At 48.0% G+C, this 22,656-nt stretch overlaps 1 protein-coding gene and 1 pseudogene across 1 annotated transcript in view; one reads left to right on the top strand and one right to left on the bottom strand.

Moving 5' to 3' along the window:
* Nucleotides 1-16,729, top strand: part of LOC112343422 — a 36,568-nt pseudogene extending 19,839 nt beyond the window's left edge.
* A 782-nt stretch (nucleotides 16,730-17,511) lies between these two features.
* The window catches only part of LOC9652827 (DNA repair protein RAD50), a 5,530-nt gene continuing 385 nt past the window's right edge, over nucleotides 17,512-22,656 (bottom strand). The window contains exons 2-26 of the mRNA XM_024666841.1: nucleotides 22,472-22,639; nucleotides 22,245-22,420; nucleotides 22,080-22,194; nucleotides 21,800-22,028; nucleotides 21,564-21,742; nucleotides 21,349-21,516; nucleotides 21,194-21,298; nucleotides 21,042-21,143; nucleotides 20,781-20,992; nucleotides 20,626-20,718; nucleotides 20,450-20,577; nucleotides 20,273-20,387; nucleotides 20,086-20,218; nucleotides 19,826-20,035; nucleotides 19,559-19,764; nucleotides 19,301-19,502; nucleotides 19,074-19,243; nucleotides 18,694-19,018; nucleotides 18,515-18,640; nucleotides 18,406-18,458; nucleotides 18,204-18,354; nucleotides 18,089-18,151; nucleotides 17,907-18,040; nucleotides 17,731-17,859; nucleotides 17,512-17,673 (exon numbers count right to left, since the gene is read on the bottom strand). Coding sequence (XP_024522609.1) covers nucleotides 17,634-17,673; nucleotides 17,731-17,859; nucleotides 17,907-18,040; nucleotides 18,089-18,151; nucleotides 18,204-18,354; nucleotides 18,406-18,458; nucleotides 18,515-18,640; nucleotides 18,694-19,018; nucleotides 19,074-19,243; nucleotides 19,301-19,502; nucleotides 19,559-19,764; nucleotides 19,826-20,035; nucleotides 20,086-20,218; nucleotides 20,273-20,387; nucleotides 20,450-20,577; nucleotides 20,626-20,718; nucleotides 20,781-20,992; nucleotides 21,042-21,143; nucleotides 21,194-21,298; nucleotides 21,349-21,516; nucleotides 21,564-21,742; nucleotides 21,800-22,028; nucleotides 22,080-22,194; nucleotides 22,245-22,420; nucleotides 22,472-22,639 — 3,732 coding nt within the window. The 3' untranslated portion in view covers nucleotides 17,512-17,633. The remainder of the gene's footprint in view (nucleotides 17,674-17,730; nucleotides 17,860-17,906; nucleotides 18,041-18,088; nucleotides 18,152-18,203; nucleotides 18,355-18,405; nucleotides 18,459-18,514; nucleotides 18,641-18,693; nucleotides 19,019-19,073; nucleotides 19,244-19,300; nucleotides 19,503-19,558; nucleotides 19,765-19,825; nucleotides 20,036-20,085; nucleotides 20,219-20,272; nucleotides 20,388-20,449; nucleotides 20,578-20,625; nucleotides 20,719-20,780; nucleotides 20,993-21,041; nucleotides 21,144-21,193; nucleotides 21,299-21,348; nucleotides 21,517-21,563; nucleotides 21,743-21,799; nucleotides 22,029-22,079; nucleotides 22,195-22,244; nucleotides 22,421-22,471; nucleotides 22,640-22,656) is intronic.

Genomic DNA, 22,656 nt, shown 5'->3' with positions numbered 1-22,656 from the left:
GGACAAGCTTGAAACTTACTAAATATGGAATGTCCTTAGATTGCGAATTTGGACACGGGACGAACACCATTGTGTTCAGGCCGATCTCTACATTCCGTAGATATGCCAAATGAGCAAATCTAGACACTTTCCATAAATAGCATTTGGGACCAAAATGAGACTAACACAAAGGGCATGATAGCGAGGGTGTTTGGCAGACACGGTAAGCTATCATCCAGCGATATTGAGGGACCAATCTCAATACACGAGGGTTCTTGTCAAGCCAGTGCAAGACAGAGCAAAAGAGAACTAAAAAGCCGGGCCAAGTATGTGTAAGCGACTAAATTTTCCATTCTACTTTAGTCACTTAACCACACCTCCGACCACTTGGAGGAGTCTCATTCACAACTTCCATCAGTCCAATTCAGGACTTGGGGCTTGCTAGCCCCAAGAATGGCATCCATGCCACTCAACACTTGCACCTGGTCCAAGTGCTCCACGTGTCCGGTCCCAAGACCGACACCCAAAGGTACCACTGACATCTCGGCCCGTTACGCTAAGGCCATGCCCATTCACCTTTGCTGCACTAGTGGTCCAATACCACTTGCATCACAATCCCGTCTCTCCAAGACTGGGCCATCTGTCCACGAGTGGTCATCCTAGATCCACTCCTTAGCATCCTTAGGATGCCCACAGACCTGGGGAATTTCCTTCCCCAATATCCCTCTGTCAGTCCCCACTAAGTCCCTTTCTGCCCCTGGCCGTGTTTGCCAACACTGCCACTGGATCGAGACCCACAGGCCCGACCACTAAGTCCCACGGTCCTCTGGGACTTCCTCACCACACGACTGTGTCCTTGGTCACTACCCCAGAGGACTGCTCCTCTTCCTTTCCACAGTCTGGGCCTTGGGGACAACATTTTGGAACACCGTGGCCTTACGCGAGCCACCTGGGTACTCTCCTCGCCTTCTGCCCTTGGGTGCTCTAGCCATGGGCTTAGAGCGGGTTCCATTGAGCCACACCAGGTATCCAAGTAGGTAGTGCCACCCACACTTGGACTGGGAGCATCGGCCAGTCGATCTCCCGGGGGAACTAGAGCCGGCTCTTGAACACTTCACCAAGCTACCCCGCTTGTCGGTCCGTATTCACTCTAGTCTTGGACTTCCCAGTAGTCAGTTCCTCACCCAACACTGGGTCTGGCCTTCCTGGGCCAAACTGGCCTTTCCTGGCCAAACTGGCTCCACTGCAGTCCTCCCCCTACTATACTTTTGGAGCTCACCAAACCCCCCAGGGTCTGGGAGACGAACGCTTTGGGCTTTCACCCTCTCAGGCTCCGGACTCGGACTCGGACTCGGACTCGGACTCGGACTCGGACTCGGACTCGGACTCGGGCTCGGGCTCGGTCTCGGCCTCGGCCTCGGCCTCGGTCTCGGTCCCGATCTCGGTCTCGGTCTCGGTCTCGGTCCCGGTCTCGGTTCCGGTCTCGGTCTTGACTTCGGACTCCATCTCGGACTCCATCTCGGACTCCATCTCGGACCCCATCTCAGACTCCATCTCGGGTCCATCTCGGACTCCATCTCGGACTCCATCTCGGGTCCATCTCGGACTCCATCTCGGACTCCATTTCGGGTCCATCTCGGGTCCACCTCGGACTCCATCTCGGACTCCATCTCGGACTCCATCTCGGGTCCATCTTGGACTCCACTTCGGACTCCAACTCGGGTCCATCTCGGGTCCACCTCGGACTCCACTTCGGACTCCATCTCGGACTCCATCTCGGGTCCATCTCGGACTCCATTTCGGACTCCAACTCGGGTCCATCTCGGACTCCACTTCGGACTCCAACTCGAGTCCATCTTGGACTCCATTTCGGACTCCAACTCGGGTCCATCTCGGACTCCACTTTGGACTCCAACTCGAGTCCATCTCGGACTCCATCTCGGACTCCACTTTGGACTCCAACTCGAGTCCATCTCGGACACTCCCACGTGTCATGTGTTGGTCCTTTTGGGTCCCTTTTTGGAGCCTTGCCTTTTGCTCGCTTCGTGCTCGTTCCTCGAGCACTTCGTTGGGAGTTCCACTCCCGCTCTTGACTTTTCAAGTTGGAGCTTTTGGTCCAAACGTGTTACGCTCATTTGGCTCTCGCTTCGGCCACTACCATGTGGCGCCCTTCCGGCTCCACTTTGGGGCCTAGGGATTTTGTGTCTCACAACTCCACCACCCATAGACGAAGTTCGATGTCCTCATCGAACGGTAAACCCTTTCATAAAGTAACACCCACACGTGTTACCATTTCCATCCTTGGCACCTAGCCAATCTTTGTCCATGGTTTGACATCAAAGGCTCACCATGCCTTGTCCATCCTTTAAGGAGCGTAGTCTCTCCAACTTAGAGACTGATTGGACCACATGTAATGGTTCTCTCCTTTTATTGGTTTAGTTCTCGCTAAACCTCTTAGAGACCCTTCTCTAAGTCAATCCCACTACTCCTTCTCGAGTAGTCTCAATTTCCATCGATATAACCTTTGCACTTTGGAACTTTGAATTTTGACTTCTTGGAGTCAATTTCCTAGGTGTCTCCGACACCTTGCCTTGCACCTTTTGTGCAACTCCACTTCCCATCCTAGGAAGTTCTTTACTCGAGGGCACCATCATCCTCTCTTCTATTTCGTGCCAAAGTTCCAGTTATCATACTTTGTGCTAGGGCTGTTCATGGCCCTATCATTTGGCTACCTTACCGCTCCCTCCCTTGGAGCTTCCACTTTTGCCAAATCGGAGCATTTCGGAATCCCTCCTTGGAAACACACTTCCTTTCCTGCAACTTGTTAGCGTCCAACACATTAGTGTTCCTCGCCTAACTTTGTCACTTGGATTCCCCCCCAAGGGATTCCACGGCCCTATCTTGGCCACTCATCTTTTGCTCTTATCCGTTGATTGTTGCACCAAGCAACATCGAATCTCTACCTCCCTCCTTGAGGTATTGTTTCGGTTCCATAACAAAGACTCTTCTTTGCCAAGTCCGGAGGATGTTCACCCCTAGTACGTCTCTTTAGCATCTTCTGCTATGGGCTCTATCCACGGCCCAACTTCGTGACCCTCCCATGGGTCTTTTATAGAGACTACTTTCCTAGGACTCACTATGCCATCTCACGGACATAGTTTATTTCCCTTAGGTGCTCTTCCCACTTGGTCATCACGACCAAGCCACACCACCTTAAACAGTTCAATTTCAACATTTTGAACCAGGAACTTCATTCCTTAGCCAACCAAGGACCTTGTCCTTATCTGGCCATAAGATCACCTAGTGATATCACCTTGGCACCTTAACAGAGTTGCCAAGAGGTACTTGGTCTTCTAGACCTCCAAGTTGTTGACTATAACCCCGGGGGCATCCCCCACACTTGGCGGTGCACCCAAGCCAGCCCTTACGGCCAAGGGTTCATAGCAACTGAGATTAGGTGTCCCCATCTCACTCACCACGACCTTGGTGCCACTTGCACCAAAGCGTTCAAGTTAGATATGCTGAGCTTTCACACTAAGCAATCTAACCGTGCATCACGACTCCGAGGCATCCCTCGCTTGGCGGTGTGCCTAAACCAGTCTCCCCACTGAGAGTCCATGACCACCGAAATATGAGTGTCCTCATATTCCAAACCATCACCACGCCCTAGTGATTTGGGACTCGAACCCAAGCACTAGAGGGTCGGGACTCGAACCCAACCTCCGTATATGCATCTACGGACGGCATCACACAAGATGCCTGGCGTGCCTCCCCACGCCGGTGCACCAACTTATTTTTAAAGCGCGCTACAGATCACAGCTTAGGAACCTAGTTCCTCCACACTGCCAAGTCCTCTCACTTGACATGTCTGTGATCATGCATGGACTCCTCCATGCTTGGCCCCATGGCCCACCCTTTTCGAAGTTATCACCTTCAACTAGGGTATTTGTTCCCCCGACGTGCCAATCTCGCTTGGCAAGTCCTCCGACCACTGTAACATGGTTCCTGCATAAGCGTGAAAGTTCTTGACTATCGACTTTCGTTCAAAGCCCTCTCTTTGAACACTCGGGAACTACTTCCCTAACCTTGATAGCCTTGCCTCATGGCAAGCTTCAAAACCACGCTTCTGCTGCACCACTCTGATTTCGCACGTTCCATGAACCATTTACACTTGGCCTTTCTAGGTACTAAGCTACCTAGAATCGTCTTTGGGAACCTTGAAGGAACTCTGTCCCTCAGCTTGCTAAGGCCTCCCTTTTTGCAAGCTTTCCAATTACCATATAGTCTAACATGGACAATTCCATATTTTAGACTCTCCATGGCATCACGGTTGCTAGCGGCAACACCCTCGAGCCCCCACTTGATTCTCCACTCCCAGCTGGCATAACCAACCTTGGTTATGCCCTTCGATTCCTATGGTTCGGTTCTACCCCCTTACTTCTTGCTTTTGGCTTCACACCTTTCCTTTGGTCATTCTCCTCCAGACCAGGAGGATAGCTTTGCACTTTCTATCATGCCTTAGCAAGTATTCTTAGGGGTGCACCTACCCGATAGCCTAGGGAGTGGTTCCTCAATCCAGGTATGCTCACCCTATAATCCCACACACCGAGATTACGTTGTTGCTTATGGGCCTTTACATGCCCATCGCTAGCCTTACCAAAATTCCATTTTTGGCTTTGTCCAATTTGAGTAGACAGTCTTCTCCTGTCTCCGCCACCTTGGACATTTGGATAGCACCTTCTATCCATCATTCGCTAGGGACTTAGTCCCTTGGGCCTTATCTATTGCCCTCGCAACATCAAACACCACCTTCTGGTGTTCTAGAGTGTTCGGGTGTCCCAATTTAGGCTTTCTTGACAATGAGTATTTTCTTTTATGACATTGACTTACTATATCGCAACACAAGCAACTTATCCCCCGTAAGGGTGTATCCGACTTCCCTATGCTATTAAGAAGTCTTGGGTAGCTACCTTCTACCCGTTCAACCAGTTATTTTGCACCTCTTGCTTAGTTGCCTCATAGTTGTCAAGTCCTACAACTCATTGTTTGGTGCTTTAACACCTTCATCATTATCTGGGTCACCACACTCCAACTGCATGCTCTGCAGCTTAGGCTATGCCATTCCCATTTCCATTGGGATTCCTTTGGCAAGGGGTTCTCATGAACCCACCAATATAGCCTCAAGGTATCACACCTTGGCACATTTGGTGTCTCCACACCATCGGCTCCACGAGCCTACCTCTATGACACTTCTTCTTTGTGTCTAAGTCTTTGCCAAGACCAATACCACTCTTTCTTATGCCAACCATCCGTTAGCACTGCACCATAAAGGTCACACACAACTTTGTTTCAAAGTTGTTTTCTTTTGGGAACACCTTTCCCATAACTTTCGCATGGCACATTTTGCCATCGATGAGATACCCTCTGTTCTCATCCTTGGATCCTATGATCCCCCCCCATCCTTTGTGGGGTACAACACACCTCAGTCCAAATGCTTCCATCAGTCCTTTTAGGACCATCCCTTGACTCTACTTGAGTCATCCAACAGTTTTGGACTTGGTTAATCCACAGACCCGTAGGTCCTACTTGTGAGGCACTAGCTCACTGGAATACACTTCTTGCATTCCGGTCCTACTCAAAAGGACTATTTTCACAAGTGTTACTCCGACACTTGATTTTGTTCTCTGGGGGCAACCTTTGCCCCTTAGAACTACTTGTCCATGTGATGAGAATACCAACTCATCCACTTAATACACCCCCAACTCCTTGGGTTGTTCCAGCATTTATTAGAGGTAGCCCCGGCTACCATTTCAAGGACTCTTCCGTATTTGACCTTCCACGGTCATTACCTTTGGTCTCACATTCATGAGCACCAACCTCAACTATATGAGGATAATCTTGTGACTCCTTTATTGTTTTGGAGTCTCTATCTTTCCCGTGATCCCAACTTTAGTTGTTTACCACAACAACCTAAGCCAATTTGCTGAGACAAATGCTCATCCGGATCACATCCTCAACTCAATGAGGAAAACCTTGCACTGTTCCCAAGATCCCAAAGTCGTTCCATTATTGGCCCTTTTCTATCCACCACCTCGTCTACAAGTTCACACATGAACTGTAATGGAGAGCCATGTCTTCCCGACTTGCTACTTCTCAAGGATAGGCCCACTCCTTGGACCTTCCGATGCCAACACTAGTGGTGATATACTTGAGCACCAATAAAAGTCGGACTAAGGAACAGCTCCGATACCAAATTGTAAGCGACTAAATTTTCCATTCTACTTTAGTCACTTAACCACACCTCCGACCACTTGGAGGAGTCTCATTCACAACTTCCATCAGTCCAATTCAGGACTTGGGGCTTGCTAGCCCCAAGAATGGCATCCATGCCACTCAACACTTGCACCTGGTCCAAGTGCTCCACGTGTCCGGTCCCAAGACCGACACCCAAAGGTACCACTGACATCTCGGCCCGTTACGCTAAGGCCATGCCCATTCACCTTTGCTGCACTAGTGGTCCAATACCACTTGCATCACAATCCCGTCTCTCCAAGACTGGGCCATCTGTCCACGAGTGGTCATCCTAGATCCACTCCTTAGCATCCTTAGGATGCCCACAGACCTGGGGAATTTCCTTCCCCAATATCCCTCTGTCAGTCCCCACTAAGTCCCTTTCTGCCCCTGGCCGTGTTTGCCAACACTGCCACTGGATCGAGACCCACAGGCCTGACCACTAAGTCCCACGGTCCTCTGGGACTTCCTCACCACACGACTGTGTCCTTGGTCACTACCCCAGAGGACTGCTCCTCTTCCTTTCCACAGTCTGGGCCTTGGGGACAACATTTTGGAACACCGTGGCCTTACGCGAGCCACCTGGGTACTCTCCTCGCCTTCTGCCCTTGGGTACTCTAGCCATGGGCTTAGAGCGGGTTCCATTGAGCCACACCAGGTATCCAAGTAGGTAGTGCCACCCACACTTGGACTGGGAGCATCGGCCAGTCGATCTCCCGGGGGAACTAGAGCCGGCTCTTGAACACTTCACCAAGCTACCCCGCTTGTCGGTCCGTATTCACTCTAGTCTTGGACTTCCCAGTAGTCAGTTCCTCACCCAACACTGGGTCTGGCCTTCCTGGGCCAAACTGGCCTTTCCTGGCCAAACTGGCTCCACTGCAGTCCTCCCCCTACTATACTTTTGGAGCTCACCAAACCCCCCAGGGTCTGGGAGACGAACGCTTTGGGCTTTCACCCTCTCAGGCTCCGGACTCGGACTCGGACTCGGACTCGGACTCGGACTCGGGCTCGGGCTCGGTCTCGGCCTCGGCCTCGGTCTCGGTCTCGGTCCCGATCTCGGTCTCGGTCTCGGTCTCGGTCCCGGTCTCGGTTCCGGTCTCGGTCTTGACTTCGGACTCCATCTCGGACTCCATCTCGGACTCCATCTCGGACCCCATCTCGGACTCCATCTCGGGTCCATCTCGGACTCCATCTCGGACTCCATCTCGGGTCCATCTCGGACTCCATCTCGGACTCCATTTCGGGTCCATCTCGGGTCCACCTCGGACTCCATCTCGGACTCCATCTCGGACTCCATCTCGGGTCCATCTCGGACTCCACTTCGGACTCCAACTCGGGTCCATCTCGGGTCCACCTCGGACTCCACTTCGGACTCCATCTCGGACTCCATCTCGGGTCCATCTCGGACTCCATTTCGGACTCCAACTCGGGTCCATCTCGGACTCCACTTCGGACTCCAACTCGAGTCCATCTTGGACTCCATTTCGGACTCCAACTCGGGTCCATCTCGGACTCCACTTTGGACTCCAACTCGAGTCCATCTCGGACTCCATTTCGGACTCCAACTCGGGTCCATCTCGGACTCCACTTTGGACTCCAACTCGAGTCCATCTCGGACACTCCCACGTGTCATGTGTTGGTCCTTTTGGGTCCCTTTTTGGAGCCTTGCCTTTTTCTCGCTTCGTGCTCGTTCCTCGAGCACTTCGTTGGGAGTTCCACTCCCGCTCTTGACTTTTCAAGTTGGAGCTTTTGGTCCAAACGTGTTACGCTCATTTGGCTCTCGCTTCGGCCACTACCATGTGGCGCCCTTCCGGCTCCACTTTGGGGCCTAGGGATTTTGTGTCTCACAGTATGCTTGGCCAAATAGACACTTAGGAATTCCGTCCTTATGCTCATCCGGCCAAGTACAGATGCTAAGTCTAGTTTACTAACACTTGAACAAGAGGGGCCAATAAAGGGAACCAGCAGTACCGACCTCCAGCCGTCATGGCAGTAAGGAAAGAGTGTCCGTAAGGACCGGTCGACAAGTATCTTTCGATACCCGAAGTCACATTCGCGACAGAGTGCCAAGTCAAACTTTGGAAACTTAGGAAAACAATCGACAAGCTCAAGAGAAAAGCCAAGGCTGACATCAAAGAATTTTGATCAGGAATTTGGTGCACTAAGTGCAAGAATGAAGGACATCCGGCAAGTGACTGCAAGCTCCAAATCTCCAAATGCCAGATCTGTGCCAAAGAAGGTCATGATGCCAAGACTTGCAGATTTTGAAATTCTCCAGAAGTTCAACAAATCTTGAACTATCCTCAACAACAGTTTCGACAACCATATCCAAATCAATACTTCGAAAACTACCTGGCACCACCTCCGACAAATTGGAGACTGCCAAGAAACAACTTCCAACAAATGAGTTGACAGTGAAATGATCAACCTCACTACAACAACTACAACAATTACAACAATGATTACAACAACAACTACAATGATCGACAATACCCGCTGAACCAGAACTACCCGGCAAACTGAGACAACTACAACCAAGGATACCAACAATACCCAAGATACCAGAACCAAAGATACCAAGGCCAAAGTTATCAAGACTACGGCTACCAAGGCAACTACAACAATAGGCCATGGCAACCTCGACTTCAAAACCAAGGCGGTCCACTAAGACTTGGTCTGCCGCCTCCTCGACAACAAGATCAGAACCAGCAGCAACCACTAACAACAAGGATGGTCGAGACCGACGAACTACCTTATGCTGACAATGAAAACTCCGATCCTCAAGTCATAGCAGTACAAACCTGAGCACAAATTCGAGCAGAAAAACAACATCAACCGGACAGAGATTCTGGAGATAATGAAGAGCAGGGCCCGAAGAGCTGGACAAAACTCCAGGAATGGAAAAAGAAGCAGAAGTTAGCCACCAAGATACAATGGCAACTCACTCTACACCACCCAAATTAGTGATTTTAGACTCCGACAATGAAGCTCAACCATCGCAAGCTTGACAACAATGCCAAAGACTCAATACCAAAAAAACTGACAGACAAATTGTCCGACATTGACACCAACACCAGAACACAATCTGGCAAACTTTGAGGAAATCCAAGAAGTAGCAGAGACTATCCTCAACCAAAATATTCAAATCACTGTTGGCCAACTACTGAAGATTGCACCCTACCCCACCAAACAGCTCACCGATCTGACATCTGCATCGACCAACACTTTGACAGACTCGCCCACACTCAACCCGACACGGACATCTATCAACACATTTTGAACTGAGATTCAACCAAGCGATTGTGACAATGATGTTTTGACAATCGACCTACGACTAGACAAACACCTTGTTCAAGGAGCCATAATTGACGGTGGCTCCAACGTCAATATTATTGAAGAAAGTCTTGATCAACAACTCAACATCGGCCCAGTCCACCTGGCATCTTTCAATGTCCAATTGGCCGACCACCTATCTGTTCAACCCAAAGGCATCATTTGAAAAGTCAACACCACCATTCAAGGTGTTGAAATACCAGTCAACTATGTTGTCCTCAAACTACCAGAGCAGACCAATGGATACTTGATTCTCCTCAGTCGACCTTGGCTCTGAACTGCCAAAGTTTATCAAGACTAGCCCAACAACAATCTTATCCTTCGAGGATAGGACAGATTGACAATTGTGTCAACAAAAGCAACCAAATCACTGTCCAGCCACAACTGACCTATTGACTTGGAAGAATATAATCTCAAAGATGGCCTCAATGACTATGAAGAACAACAAATTCTCAAAGCCTACCCCGATCTCAAACCTTTGGCCAAGATTGACCTGTTCCGAATCATTGCCGACTTCCAACGAGAACGACCACCAATTACATCAGCATTGAAAAATCCAGTCACTCGAGATACAAAACTCGAAGCCCCAGCAGCATTCACAATCGACAACCACAACAAAGTTGCCTACATTCCATCAATTCCAGCCGACCAAAAACTCAAAAAAGTCAGCCTCGCCGACGACAACAACAAACACTATATTGTACTTGCCACTGACATCTTAGCAAGTTTTCGAGACAAAGGCATCAATCTTCTCCGAAAGAAGAAACACTTGTTCGCTTGGAGTTACCGAGACCTTAAGGGAGTTTCACCAAAACTCAGCCTTCACACCATCATCCTTCTTCCAGACTCAAAATCAAGAAGACAAGCAGCCTACCGGATGAATCCAAATCTAATGGAACAAGTAAAGAAAGAACTTGACAAGCTTCTCCAAGTCGAGTACATCTACCCGATTCAGAATCCGATTTGGCTTTCCCCACTGGTGGTTGTGCCGAAAAAAAATGCCAAACTTTGAATTTGCGTCAACTATAAACAACTCAATGACGCCATCGAAAGAGATGCCTTCCCGATACCATTTACCGACGAAGTTTTTGATGCAGTTGCCAGACACGAGATGTACTCCTTCCTTGATAGTTTCTCTGGCTACAACCAAATTCACATTGCCGAAGAAGATTAGCACAAGACAGTATTCATCAATCTATGGGGAGCCTATACTTACCGATGAATGCCTTTCGAACTCACATTGCCGAAGAAGATTAGCACAAGACAGTATTCATCAATCTATGGGGAGCCTATGCTTACCGATGAATGCCTTTCGAACTCACATTGCCGAAGAAGATTAGCACAAGACAGTATTCATCAATCTATGGGGAGCCTATGCTTACCGATGAATGCCTTTCGAACTCTGCAATGCCCCATTCACCTTCCAAAGGCTTATCACCAACACTTTTGTAAGCTCCTGAATTTGGACTTCCCGAGAGGTCACCTAGCCCAGTATTATTCAAACCCAAGGATGCTTAACCCCAAATATCCCAAGACCCTTAACCGATTGGAAAAGGGGGTGCACTCTTGTTCATAGGCCCTTTCCCTTTGTATTTGAATCCTATGGATCATTTCTCGAGTTGTTCCCTTTGGTTGCTTACAACTTTCCAAGACTACCTCACTAATTTCATGAGAGTCTTCATGGACTACTTTAGCGTTTTTAGCTGAGAAGATAGATATCTTGAATGCATTGAGAAATGCCTCAACAAGTGCAAAGAGAACAACATAGCACTCAACCCTGACAAATGCGCTTTCTTCGTCAAATCTGGAGTACTTCTCGGCCACGTTGTCTGCAAAGACGGCATTGTCATCGATAAGGACAAAATTGACGTCATCTCCAAACTTGAACCACCGAAGAATCAGAAAGAACTTCGACGCTTCCTTGGCAAAGTTGGATATCACTGATGCTTCATCCACAAGTACCAAACCACTCACTGACGGATTGAAGCAAGATGCTCAATGGACATAGATGTCCAAACAGCAACAAACATTCGACACTCTCTGACTCAAACTCATAACAGCACCAATCCTTGCCAAGCTCGACTGGACACAATAGTTCCATATTCATGTCGACACTTCCGACATTGCCACTAGTGTGTAAGCGACTAAATTTTTCCATTCCACTTTAGTCATTTAACCACACCTTCGACCACTTGGAGGAGTCTCTTTCACACCCTGCTCAAGTCCAATTCAGGACTTGGGACTTGCTAACCCCGAGAATGGCATCCATGCCACTCATCCCTTGCACTTAGTCCAAGTGCTCCACGTGTCCGGTCCCAAGACCGACACCCAAAGGTACCATTGACATATTGGCCCATTACGCTAAGGCCATGCCCATTCACCTTTGCCGCACTGGTGGTCCAATACCACTCGCATCACAATCCCGTCTCTCCAAGATTGGGCCATCCGTCCATGGGTGGTTATCCCAAATCCACTCCTTAGCATCCTTAGGATGCCCACAGACATGGGGAATAGCCTTCCCCAATATCCCTTTGTTAGTTCCTACCAAGTCCCTTTTTTGTCCATGGCCATGTTCGCCAACACTGCCACTCGATCAAGGCCCATAGGCCCGACCACTAAGTCTCATGGTTCTCCGGGACTTCCTCACCATGTGACTGTATCCTTAGTCACTACAATAGAGGACTGCTCTTCCTCCTTTCCCCCATTTAGGACTCCGGGACAACATTTCGGAACACCGTGGGCCTATGTGAGCCCCATGGGTACTCTCCCCGCCTTCCACCTTTAGGTGCTCTAGCCATGGGCTTAGAGTGAGGTTCCGTTAAACCACGCTTGGTATCCAAGTAAGTAGTGCCACCCACACTTGGACTGGGAGCATCGGCCAGTCGATCTCCCGGGGGAACTAGAGCCGGCTCTTGAACACTTCACCAAGCTACCCCGCTTGTCGGTCCGTATTCACTTTAGTCTTGGACTTCCCAGTGGTCAGTTCATCACCCAACACTGGGTCTGGCCTTCCTGGGCCAAATTGGCCTTTCCTGGCCAAACTGGCCTTTCCTGGCCAAACTGGCTCCACTGCAGTCCTCCCCTCTACTATACTTTTGGAGCTCACCAAACCCCCCAGGGTCTGGGAGACGAATGGGCTTTCACCCTCTCAGACTCGGACTTGAACTCGGACTCGGACTCAGACTCGGAATCGGACTCGGACTCGGACTCGGGCTCGGGCTCGGTCCCGGTCTTGGCCCCGGTCTCGGTCTCGGTCTCAGTCCTGGTCTCGGTCTCGGTCTCGGTCTCGGTCTCGGTCCCGGTCTCGGTCTCGACCTCAGACTCCAGCTCGGGTCCATCTCGGACTCCATCTCGGACCCCATCTCGGACTCCATCTCGGACTCCATCTCGGTCCATCTCGGACTCCATCTCGGGTCCATCTCGGACTCCGTCTCAGTCCATCTCAGACTCTTCCACGTGTCATGTGTTGGTCCCTTTTGGGTCCCCTTTTTGGAGCCTTTCTTATTGGTTGCCTCGTGCTCGCTCCTCGAGCACTTTGTTGGGTGTTCCACTCCCGCTCTCGACCTTCCAAGTCGGAGCTTTTAGTCCAAACGTGTTACGCTCGTTTGGCTTTCGCTTCGGCCACTACCACATGGCACCCTTTCTGGCTCCACTTTGGGGCTTAGGGATTTTGTGTCTCACATAGCGCAATTCTCAGCCAAACTCAACATGACAACCGAGATCAACCGATCTACTACGCCAGCCAACTACTCAACCCAACTGAACAAAATTACACCACCACCAAGAAAGAAACTGTCGGCATGATCTACTCACTTCAAAAGTTCCGACACTACATATTGTCAACCAAAGTCGTCCTTTTCATCGACCACAAGGCACTCCTTTACCTCATCAACAAGCCGATACTATGTGGTTGAATATCAAGATGGTTCCTTTTACTACAAGAATACTCAAACCTATTCCGAGTTTCAATACTAGCAACCTGGCTCGACGACGTCTTTAGTTACCTGAACTCAGCAAAAGTTCCGGATCAGTACACCACATCTGACCAAAAGAAGACTTTTGTTGCTAAAACCCGCTGATACTTAGTCATTGGAGGCACTCTCTACAAATGCGGCATCGACAACATTCTTTGCCTATGCATCAAGCTGCCAAGCACAACTCAAATCATCAAGGAAACTCACGATGGACCTTCTGGTGGACACTTCACCACCGACACCACAACTCGGAAGATTCTTGAAGCCGGCCTATAGTGGCTGACACTCTGGCATGACACTGAAGAATTCTGCAATCACATGTCAACAACACTGATTACTGCCAAAAACTCAAACTCAACAACTCAACCCAACATTTCCAATGGCACCATTTCAGAAATGGGGACTTGATTTCGTTGGACCCCAAGTCAGCACCCGTTGACGAAATCAGTACATTGTCATTGCCACCGATTACACTACCAAGTGGGCCGAAGCAATACCTCTCTGACATGCCACAGTGAAAGCAACAACAACCTTCATCTACGAAAATATCATCACTCATTTCGGCACACCATTCGAACTCATTACCGACAGAAGCACCCACTTCATCAATGAAACAATCGAACATCTCACCACCGAGTTCAAAATCCGACACAAAATGTCAACACTATACTATCCTCAAGGCAACGGTCAAGCAGAAGCAATGAACAAAACACTGAAGACCATCCTCAAAAAAGTCATCAAAGATTCCGGCAAAGATTGGGACGACAAACTTCTCAATGTACTTTAGGGCTATCAAACTGCATATAAAGTCACCACCGACATGACGCCATTCAAACTCGCCTTCAGAACAGAAGCCATCACGCCAATTGAATTCATTGTCCCAAGCATGCAAGTCACCATCAAGTATAATCTCGACACCCGACACGCAATTCGAGAAAGGCTTCAGCAACTTGAACGTCTTGACGAACTCCGACTCAATGCCCTCTGGACACTTCACGCCATCCAAAAATAGAGAAAAGCTACAAGCATCACACAACATTCCGAAATACAGTGTCAACGATCATGTTCTCTAGTACCAAGGACCCATCGGCAAACTTGGCTGAAAACTCCAGACCAATTGGGAAGGACCTTTCAAAATCATTGCACTCTACCCCAATGGCACCGCCAAAGTCAGCACACTCGCCAAAGACTTCACTGAGATCGTCAACCTCAACAAGCTTCGACCATATCACGTCTACATGTTCAACATCAGCACCTTAGCAAATTTCCAACCGGAACCGACAAACACCCTAAAACCAACAATCGACAATCACCCCAGCAGACAAACTTTAACTCATCTCAGTTAGACACAACTCAACTCGACTCAACACAAACTCGCCCACCAACTTTAGCAACAAATAGCCACAAAATCTCTAAGTCCAAACCTACCGTTGGATCAACAGCTCTCAACAGTTGAACTTGAGTTAACTTTATCAGCAATCTCCACCATTGATCTTCAATCAAGCCAAGTCATTCTGTCAACAAATCTCTACTGTTCATCACCAGCAATCGAGCACCACACGATCAGCCAACCAACAGTTACGGGTCTCAAGAACCCTAATGGGGCAAGCACTTCAATCACAGAAAATGAAGAGAGAGAAGCCAGCTCATCCACCCCAGTGCCTCAGATATCATACACCATATTCCTAGGCTTCCAAGCAACGACACAACCACCTGGCTCAAGGATGGATTCGAGCTCCTCCACAAGGCCTTTTCAACACACCCTGACCAAAAACTGGCAAGAAAGTTGGCCGCCTCCTTCAACCCCAAGAACAGCACCATAACCGATGGCACCAACAAGATCACCCTCAGGCCAGCAAGAATTGCCTCCATTTTCAAAATCTCCAATAAGGGACTGCTCAAATTCTTAGGAGAAGTTCCACAGCAAATCATCAAGGACAATTGAGAAATTACCGGTGAGCTCACATGGGAGGACATCGACGAGCAGCATTTGAATCACCTCAAAGCCCTCCTCTACTATGAACTTCGCCCAACAGATCGCACAATCAGCAAGCGCACAGCGACAGCAAAAGTCTACAGAGCTATAGAGTCGGAGGAGATGAAGCAGATCTGCATCGACCTCTGGGACATCAGGAAGATCGTCTCCAAGCAGCCATCAACCCCATCAGCAGCTCATGAATTCACCTACAAATTCAAATACGAAGAGCTCAACACCTGCTACCGGAAGCTCGAGGATGATCATACCGCCCTCCTGGCTGAGGTAGCCGAGCTCCAGGAAGATGGGACAGATCCACCAGACAATGTCCCCAACCACGAGCTTACATTCCTGCAGCCTCTATCGACTTCAGCAGCAGCAACAACAAATATGTTCGCACCGAGGATGGTGTCTAGTTCTGTTAGGGGAGCAGAGTGTATCATCCAAAAACCCAGGCTCAGGGGACTTTGACCTTGCACCCAAGGTTACATCGGAGCCATAGATTAGATCATACAAGCATATACCATTCATTAGCATATGCTAACAGTTAGAACCACTAGCCTTTCAAAGGGGGGAATCCAAATTGTGGATCCCCATCGCCATTCATCATTTTCTTATTAATACATAGCATTCTTTCACTCATCCTTCTTCTCAGCCCTTGGAGATCGGGCCCTTTTTTCTTTTGTTTTCTTACTAGCAATAGATTTCCAATATCCACACCTCTTCAGTGCCTTTCTCTCCGGAGATATAAGCATACGCAGGTCGAGACTGTTGTTCATGTCACGCACATTCCAACCGGGATTGCTCTTCACTGCTCAGGTACATGAAACGAAGTAACCGCACAGCGCTCTCTAAAACTTTCTTTGTGTTTGTAAAGGAAAGAAGCCAACTCGAAAACAAGATAAAAGCAATCGCGCTGCTCAAATCCAAGCTCCTGGTGATTCTCGAGGAGCAAAAGGCTGCCGAGATCAAAGAGATTCGAGGGGACGTTGTCAAGGCGGAGTGGGGGCAGGAAATAAGAAACTACGTCTTCCATCCTTACAGGCTCGTACATGATTTGAGAACAAACGTGGAGACGTCGGATATCAGTGGAATCATGGACGGGAATGTGGAGCCACTTCTCACAGCGTATCTCATGTCCAAACAGTCGAGCTCCTCGCCAGTGCAAGCTACTTGAGATCGTTCCATAGTTCCATAGTTAATACATTGCATTCTTTTCTTTGGTAACTACTATAACACTTTGATATGATAGAGTATAAGATTGCTTTTGCCCTATTTCGTTTGAGCTCCTCCCTGGCTTGGCGGGGAAATGAGGATTGTGAGCTACAATGTGCATGGACTGAGAGCGCGATTGTCTCCAGCGAGATCGCTGCGCGCCTTCTTGGACTCGATCGACGCAGGCAGGAGCTTACCGCGGATATTGCCACAGTGCAAGGATACGAATCAAAGAGGTCGTCAGCAAAGTATCGGTAAGCGAGGGCTCCAGCTAAGTGACACTTGGCACATTTTTATTGGATTAGTACGATTCATGTGCCACATAAGCAATAATACAGGTTCTCCAAAACTATAGACAATAACTAATCTCGATCCAACGGTCGGGAACAGTGCGATCAACTTAACTGGCGTGTGAACAAATTACACAGCAATCAAGATAATGCTATACTGGAGATTGGCAAACCTGCTAGAAGGTATAGATGTTTCAAATAGGTTGGAGAAGAACCTATGCCTGGGAGACAACAATGCTGTGACAATCTGGATTCATTTGATGGCCTGGGATTGTATTCAGGGTTGTCTGGAGCACTATCCTCAAATTTGGCCCGATGAAAAGCCAGACTGGTCAAAGAGTGATATCTAAAAGCGCATGGAGCGTGAGCGAGAAGACCCCGCAAATTTATTTGCTTCTTGTCTGAGCCAGCCAAAACAAAATAGAATGGATAAAAAGTAGTCAGAAATTTAGTCAAGAAGAAATCTTAGTCATCTCAATGAAAAATAAACCTCATGTGTGAGCATTTTTTACGTGGACGGGAGAGAGTGTGTACCTCTACATATATTTCTATATATGCCACCGTCTTCTATTCTATTTACCCGAAAATCTCTTGAACTTCTATCAGGCTGTGCTGCCTGCAAGGTGACGAGAGTGTCAAATACAGACTGAGATAAACAGCTAGCTTAGCTTACCTTTCATCCTTGGACACTCGGTAGTACTTCTCCGTTAGCTGCCGCTGCCCGATAAGTTGCGCAAATCTCTCGTCGTGGGTGATCACGATAAGCTGGAAGTTTTCCTGTCCTCGCCGCTCTTCCATAATCCTAGTGTGTCTGCTGGTTAGAGACTAGAGGCCAGGTTCGAAGCCCACCTTAAGAGCGCAGCTGCAAAGCTCTCAGCGTTTTGAGCGTCCAAGTTTGTCGTAGGCTCGTCCAGCGTCAGAATCCCGCAGTTGAGGCAAAACGTCTCAGCCAAAGCCAAGCGAATGATCAGGGCAGCGAGGACCTGTAAAACAGACACTACAATCAGCAAGCCGTGGAGATCATTCGATACCTTCTGCCCAGCACTGCAGCGGCCACGCATTTCGAGCTCTGCGCCTCCCGCCCTCATTACCACCTGTATCAAAAGACGCATCATCTGCACAAGAACAGCTAACAGTGCACCATACCCGATAGCTATAAGAACGGGTGCCAGTTCCTTCGGCGTCGGCTCTTATTTCGATAAAGTCGATATCTTGTCCCCTGTATGTCTGCTGCCAGAGCTCTTTGATTATTTTGTTGATTTCTTCCATCTTCATGGTATGGAATCGCATCAGGGCTCTGCAAAAAAGCTCGAATCATCCAATGACATTAGCATCGAAAACAATGTACCGATCCAGTGCGTTATAGTATTTATCCAGATCCTTATTCGCCATTTCCATCGTCTGCAGCATAAAGAGGACAGTGAGGACCACAAGAAAAACAGAAAAAGGACTTCCACCTTAAGCTGTATGAGCTGGGCTCGATAACGCTTGTCGATATTTTTGTACTGCGGCTGCTTTAAGTCTGCTTTGTTCCTTGCTATGTTGCTTTCGTGCACCGCAATAGTTCCTTTGTGACGGCTCTCCTGCAAGTCAATTCAATAACATATACTCATAATCACTGGGTGAAACTCTTTACCTCGCCCATTAGATGCTGTTTTTCTTTCAAAGCTTTCTTCAGTTCTCCCTCGAAGTCCAATGTGTTTCCAATTGCCAGCATTCTTTCTTCCAGCGCTTTAATTTCCTGGATGCACTTCTGCTCCTCTGCGCAAAGCTTACGATATTTTATGTTGTCGGCAATGTTTCTTTCGATGACTTTCTGCTGCGCGAGCACGTTATTCACTCTCTGAACTTCCGCAAGGCAAAAGCTTTTTTTGGACTCTTCTTCGTCCTTCTGCGCCTGCAGCTCAGACAACCTTCTCTTCGCGGTCTGGACGTTGTGTGTTTTATGACGCTCCACATAACTGCACAGCAAACAAAAAGAATTAGAATTACGCTAATGACGAAGAACAAGCATACTCTTTAATCTTTCCCCAGATATTCGTTAAGGAATGAACCTCTTTGTCGAAGTCGTTTACGCCCTGAGTGCTAACATCCTGCTCTTGTCTAAACTTTCTCTTAAGTTGATCGAACTCTTTTAGGTGCCTTTCTTTTTCTTCTGCTAGAGGCTCCAGCTGCTCCATTTCAAACTAACCACAAAAAGCAGAATGTTGACATAAATTTTTTACCAGCAAACAAAATCAAACCTGAATTTCAGTGTCGATTTGATTCATCTGTTTAACCAAGCTAGCTTCCTCCTCCTTCAAAGCTTTGTTCCGTTCTAGCTTTTTCTCTAAATCTGCTTTCTTCATCTCCTCAGCATGTTTCCTCTGCTTGCAGTTTGCAAGATCGTCTTTCATGTAGTCATGTTCTTCCTTAAGCCTATCGAGCTTTCGATTTAATTCTTCCCTGCGCCAAAATAAACGAGAGAGAGTCAATGAAAACACGGTCCTGCTCTTGCTTACAGTTGTTTCTCGTGCTTTTCAAGTTCTTCTCCTACGTCATCTGGGGACCGCAGAGATGACTCAGGGTTAAGCTGATTTTGAAGCGTTCTGACCTCCCTTTCGAGGTTTTGAACGCTCGTATAAGCTTCCTCGATCGACTGCGCAGTAATTCGAAGCTCTGTTACCAAGCCAAGCTCGGCTTTGGACTGTGCTAGGAGACAAGATACCTGAAATAGCAGAAACAAGCAAGTTAGCTAGCTTCCAAACATTGAAGCGGAAAGAATTTACGTCATTTTGCGTTTCTGTACTTCTCTCAAGCTCCATTGTCATGTCCGAGATAGATTTCTCCGTAGCTGAAATTCCTTGACTCTCTAGCTTTTGGTATTCCTCAAACAACGGCCGAAGTTTATCCAGCTGCTGAAATTTATTATCCGCAATGCTGGTCAAGGACGCCAATTCATGCAGGCGTTGTGCAGTAGATGAGCGCTTTACTCGTTGCTGGAAGAAGAAAAAAATGAGTGCAGCTTTGGACCGGAAGACAAACCAACCTTGTCAACAAACTCGTCTTCCTCCTCAGGAGTGGCAAAAGGTCGTTCACAGCACGGGCATGCATGAGTTGCCCTTGCAATTCGCTCGAACGGGTCAAACATTCGCCGCATTCCGTCAGCCATGTCATGCTGGCTGCATTCGTTCAAGGCCAACCGTGAGAAAGCTTCTTGTAGACCTTAAACAGACCTTTTGCTCGAATCTCTTGCGTCAGAGAGTTCGCGTAACTTTGATGGATAACTGCTGGGATTCAAATCCTGTTGAAAAAGACTGTAAAGCCTGCTAATCAAGAGCTTCCGTTTAGCTGCAACATCAAGTTTGGACTTGGTGCATCTTTAACAATGATTTTATTCAACAGAAGGTCACCTTCTTTCTCTTCTTGCTGCTTCGCAAGTGTAGACTTTGCATCGTCAAGCATTGCGCGTGCCTGTGCAACTCTCATATCGGCATCTCGGGATCTATCAAGAAGCTCGTCGTATGCCTTAGAGATGTTGCTGCAAATATAAATCCGGTTTTAGACATTCAAAGGGTTTGCGCGTTACCCGAATGTAAGCTCCACATCTGACTTCACAGTCTTAGGATCCTTAGGTTGCGTTTTCAAAGTTAACCTGAATTTGTCCTTGTTATCTTCCATCCTGTAGCGAATGCATTAATATCAAACATAGAGCAAAATAAAATAAAAAACTCAAATACTTACAGTTTCTTGAGGTTCCTTTGTTGAGACGCTAGATCGTCCGCTTTTAGCTTCAGGCTACGTCTGTCATCGGCATCTCGGTCTAGATTGGCTTTTTCCAAACGCAAGCTCCGAATCTTTTGCTCTATGCCCAGCTTATTTTTTCGTTCTTCGCTGATGAGCTCATCAAAGTTCATGTCGTCCATTTTCCTCTGCATTCTTTTAACTTCCGTATCCTGTTACCAACAGAGCTAGGCAGTTGATCATTTGTGCTTTAAGCCTCACCATTGATGCAGCTCTCTCTGCGCTTCTTCTTAACTCGCCCTCGAGAGTTGACGTGTCCCGGAAGGTGGTTCTTAGCTCGTCAATACGCTTTTCTATAGACCTCTGCAAGTCCTTGTCAAACATCACAAAAGGCTAAAAAGGCATATGTATACCTTCTGACCAATTTTTCCATCCTTTCTTCCACTAGCATCGCTGTATTTCTGGTTGACGTCATCCAGTTTTTTTGAAAATGTAGCTAGTTCCTTCTCGTGAAATTTCTGCAAAATTGTGATATCAGACTTCCGCCATAAACAGCGTTAAGTGGCACCGTAAGTTTAGCATGATCCTGCTTCAAATCTTCCAGGCGATTTGTAATCCTAGCAATGGATCTTTCTGTCGCCTGTTCATCAAGTGGAAGCACCAGATTGCCAAGTTTGTAACGGTCAAAAAGCTGTTGTATAAGGGCATCGCACTGCTTTTTATCTTGAAGATGGGCCTGAATTTAACGATGTTAGTATGGCATGCAAAACTCATTAGGCATACATTTTCTTCTCCCTCGAACTTTCCGACTTGTGTAGACGCTTGAGCAATCAACTCAGACAGGGTGTCATATTGCGTGTTAGCAGCATCCAAGCTCCTTTGAAGATCGCAAATCTCTTTGTTGGACTGCGCAATCCTTTCATGAAACTTTTCTTGCCATTCAGCCAGATCTTCATCGCTGTCTGCAGAGTGAAGCGCGTTAGATTTGATTCGACCCGTTTAAAGCCATGGATGTATACCTTCGTTTTCCTCCTCCAGCGCATTGTACTGCTCGGTCTTTGCCTTTAGCACAGAAGTTCTGACGCCATCTTTGAAATTTATTTCTTTCTGCAGCTGCCTTATTTCCTCCAGAACACCCTCTAAAGAGTTTATCTTAGCCTGCGCAGCCTGGATCTTTGGAGTCAGAATGGCTATCAAGTCTTGCAGTTGCTTTGTCTTCTGCTGATCGCCGTCGATAGTTTCTTGCAGCTGTAACAAAGGCATTTAAGAAAAGGTAGTGCCAAATAAGCACGAAAGAACCTTGTACGCTGCATCCTTGAGCGTTTGCACGTTTTCAAGCTTCAGTTTCTGCATCTTGATTTCTTGTGTCTGGTCCTTGTGGAGCTTCTTGATGACATCCAGGGCCTTCGTGTATCTGCAAGTCAAAAGTAAGAAGATATATTCCCATGCATTGTCCTGCATTACCTGGTCGCCGAAAAAATGTCATCGAACTTTTTCTTCAGAACAGAAGCTTCCGACAATGGCCAGTTCGCCTCGTCCTGATGCACAAAAATCACGTTCTCCAAAATGGCCTTCGATACGCCCATGAGAGCTGGAACCTCTCTGTCCATGTCCGCACAGCGATAACTAAGGCACACTTTCTGCCAAAGAGCAAAGAGAACCAACATGAAAATACAATCACACAGTAGTACCTCTCCGGTGTGAGTGTTGATTGTCTGAAGAACACTCTCGATGGCCTTGTATTCCATCTTTGACGCCTTTTGCGTGAGCTGAAAGGATCGAATGCACACAACGTCTTTCCCAGAGGCTGTCCTGAATCGAAGCTTGATCTGCCCCTTTGTCTCGGTCTGGCCATCAACCTAGAGAAGAAAAATCG

Source organism: Selaginella moellendorffii, unplaced genomic scaffold (assembly GCF_000143415.4).
Source record: "Selaginella moellendorffii unplaced genomic scaffold, v1.0 SELMOscaffold_149, whole genome shotgun sequence".
In the NCBI taxonomy this organism is placed as follows: domain Eukaryota; kingdom Viridiplantae; phylum Streptophyta; class Lycopodiopsida; order Selaginellales; family Selaginellaceae; genus Selaginella; species Selaginella moellendorffii.
The sequence above is the reverse complement of the archived record's forward strand: the minus strand, read 5'-3'. Positions and strand labels throughout refer to the sequence as shown.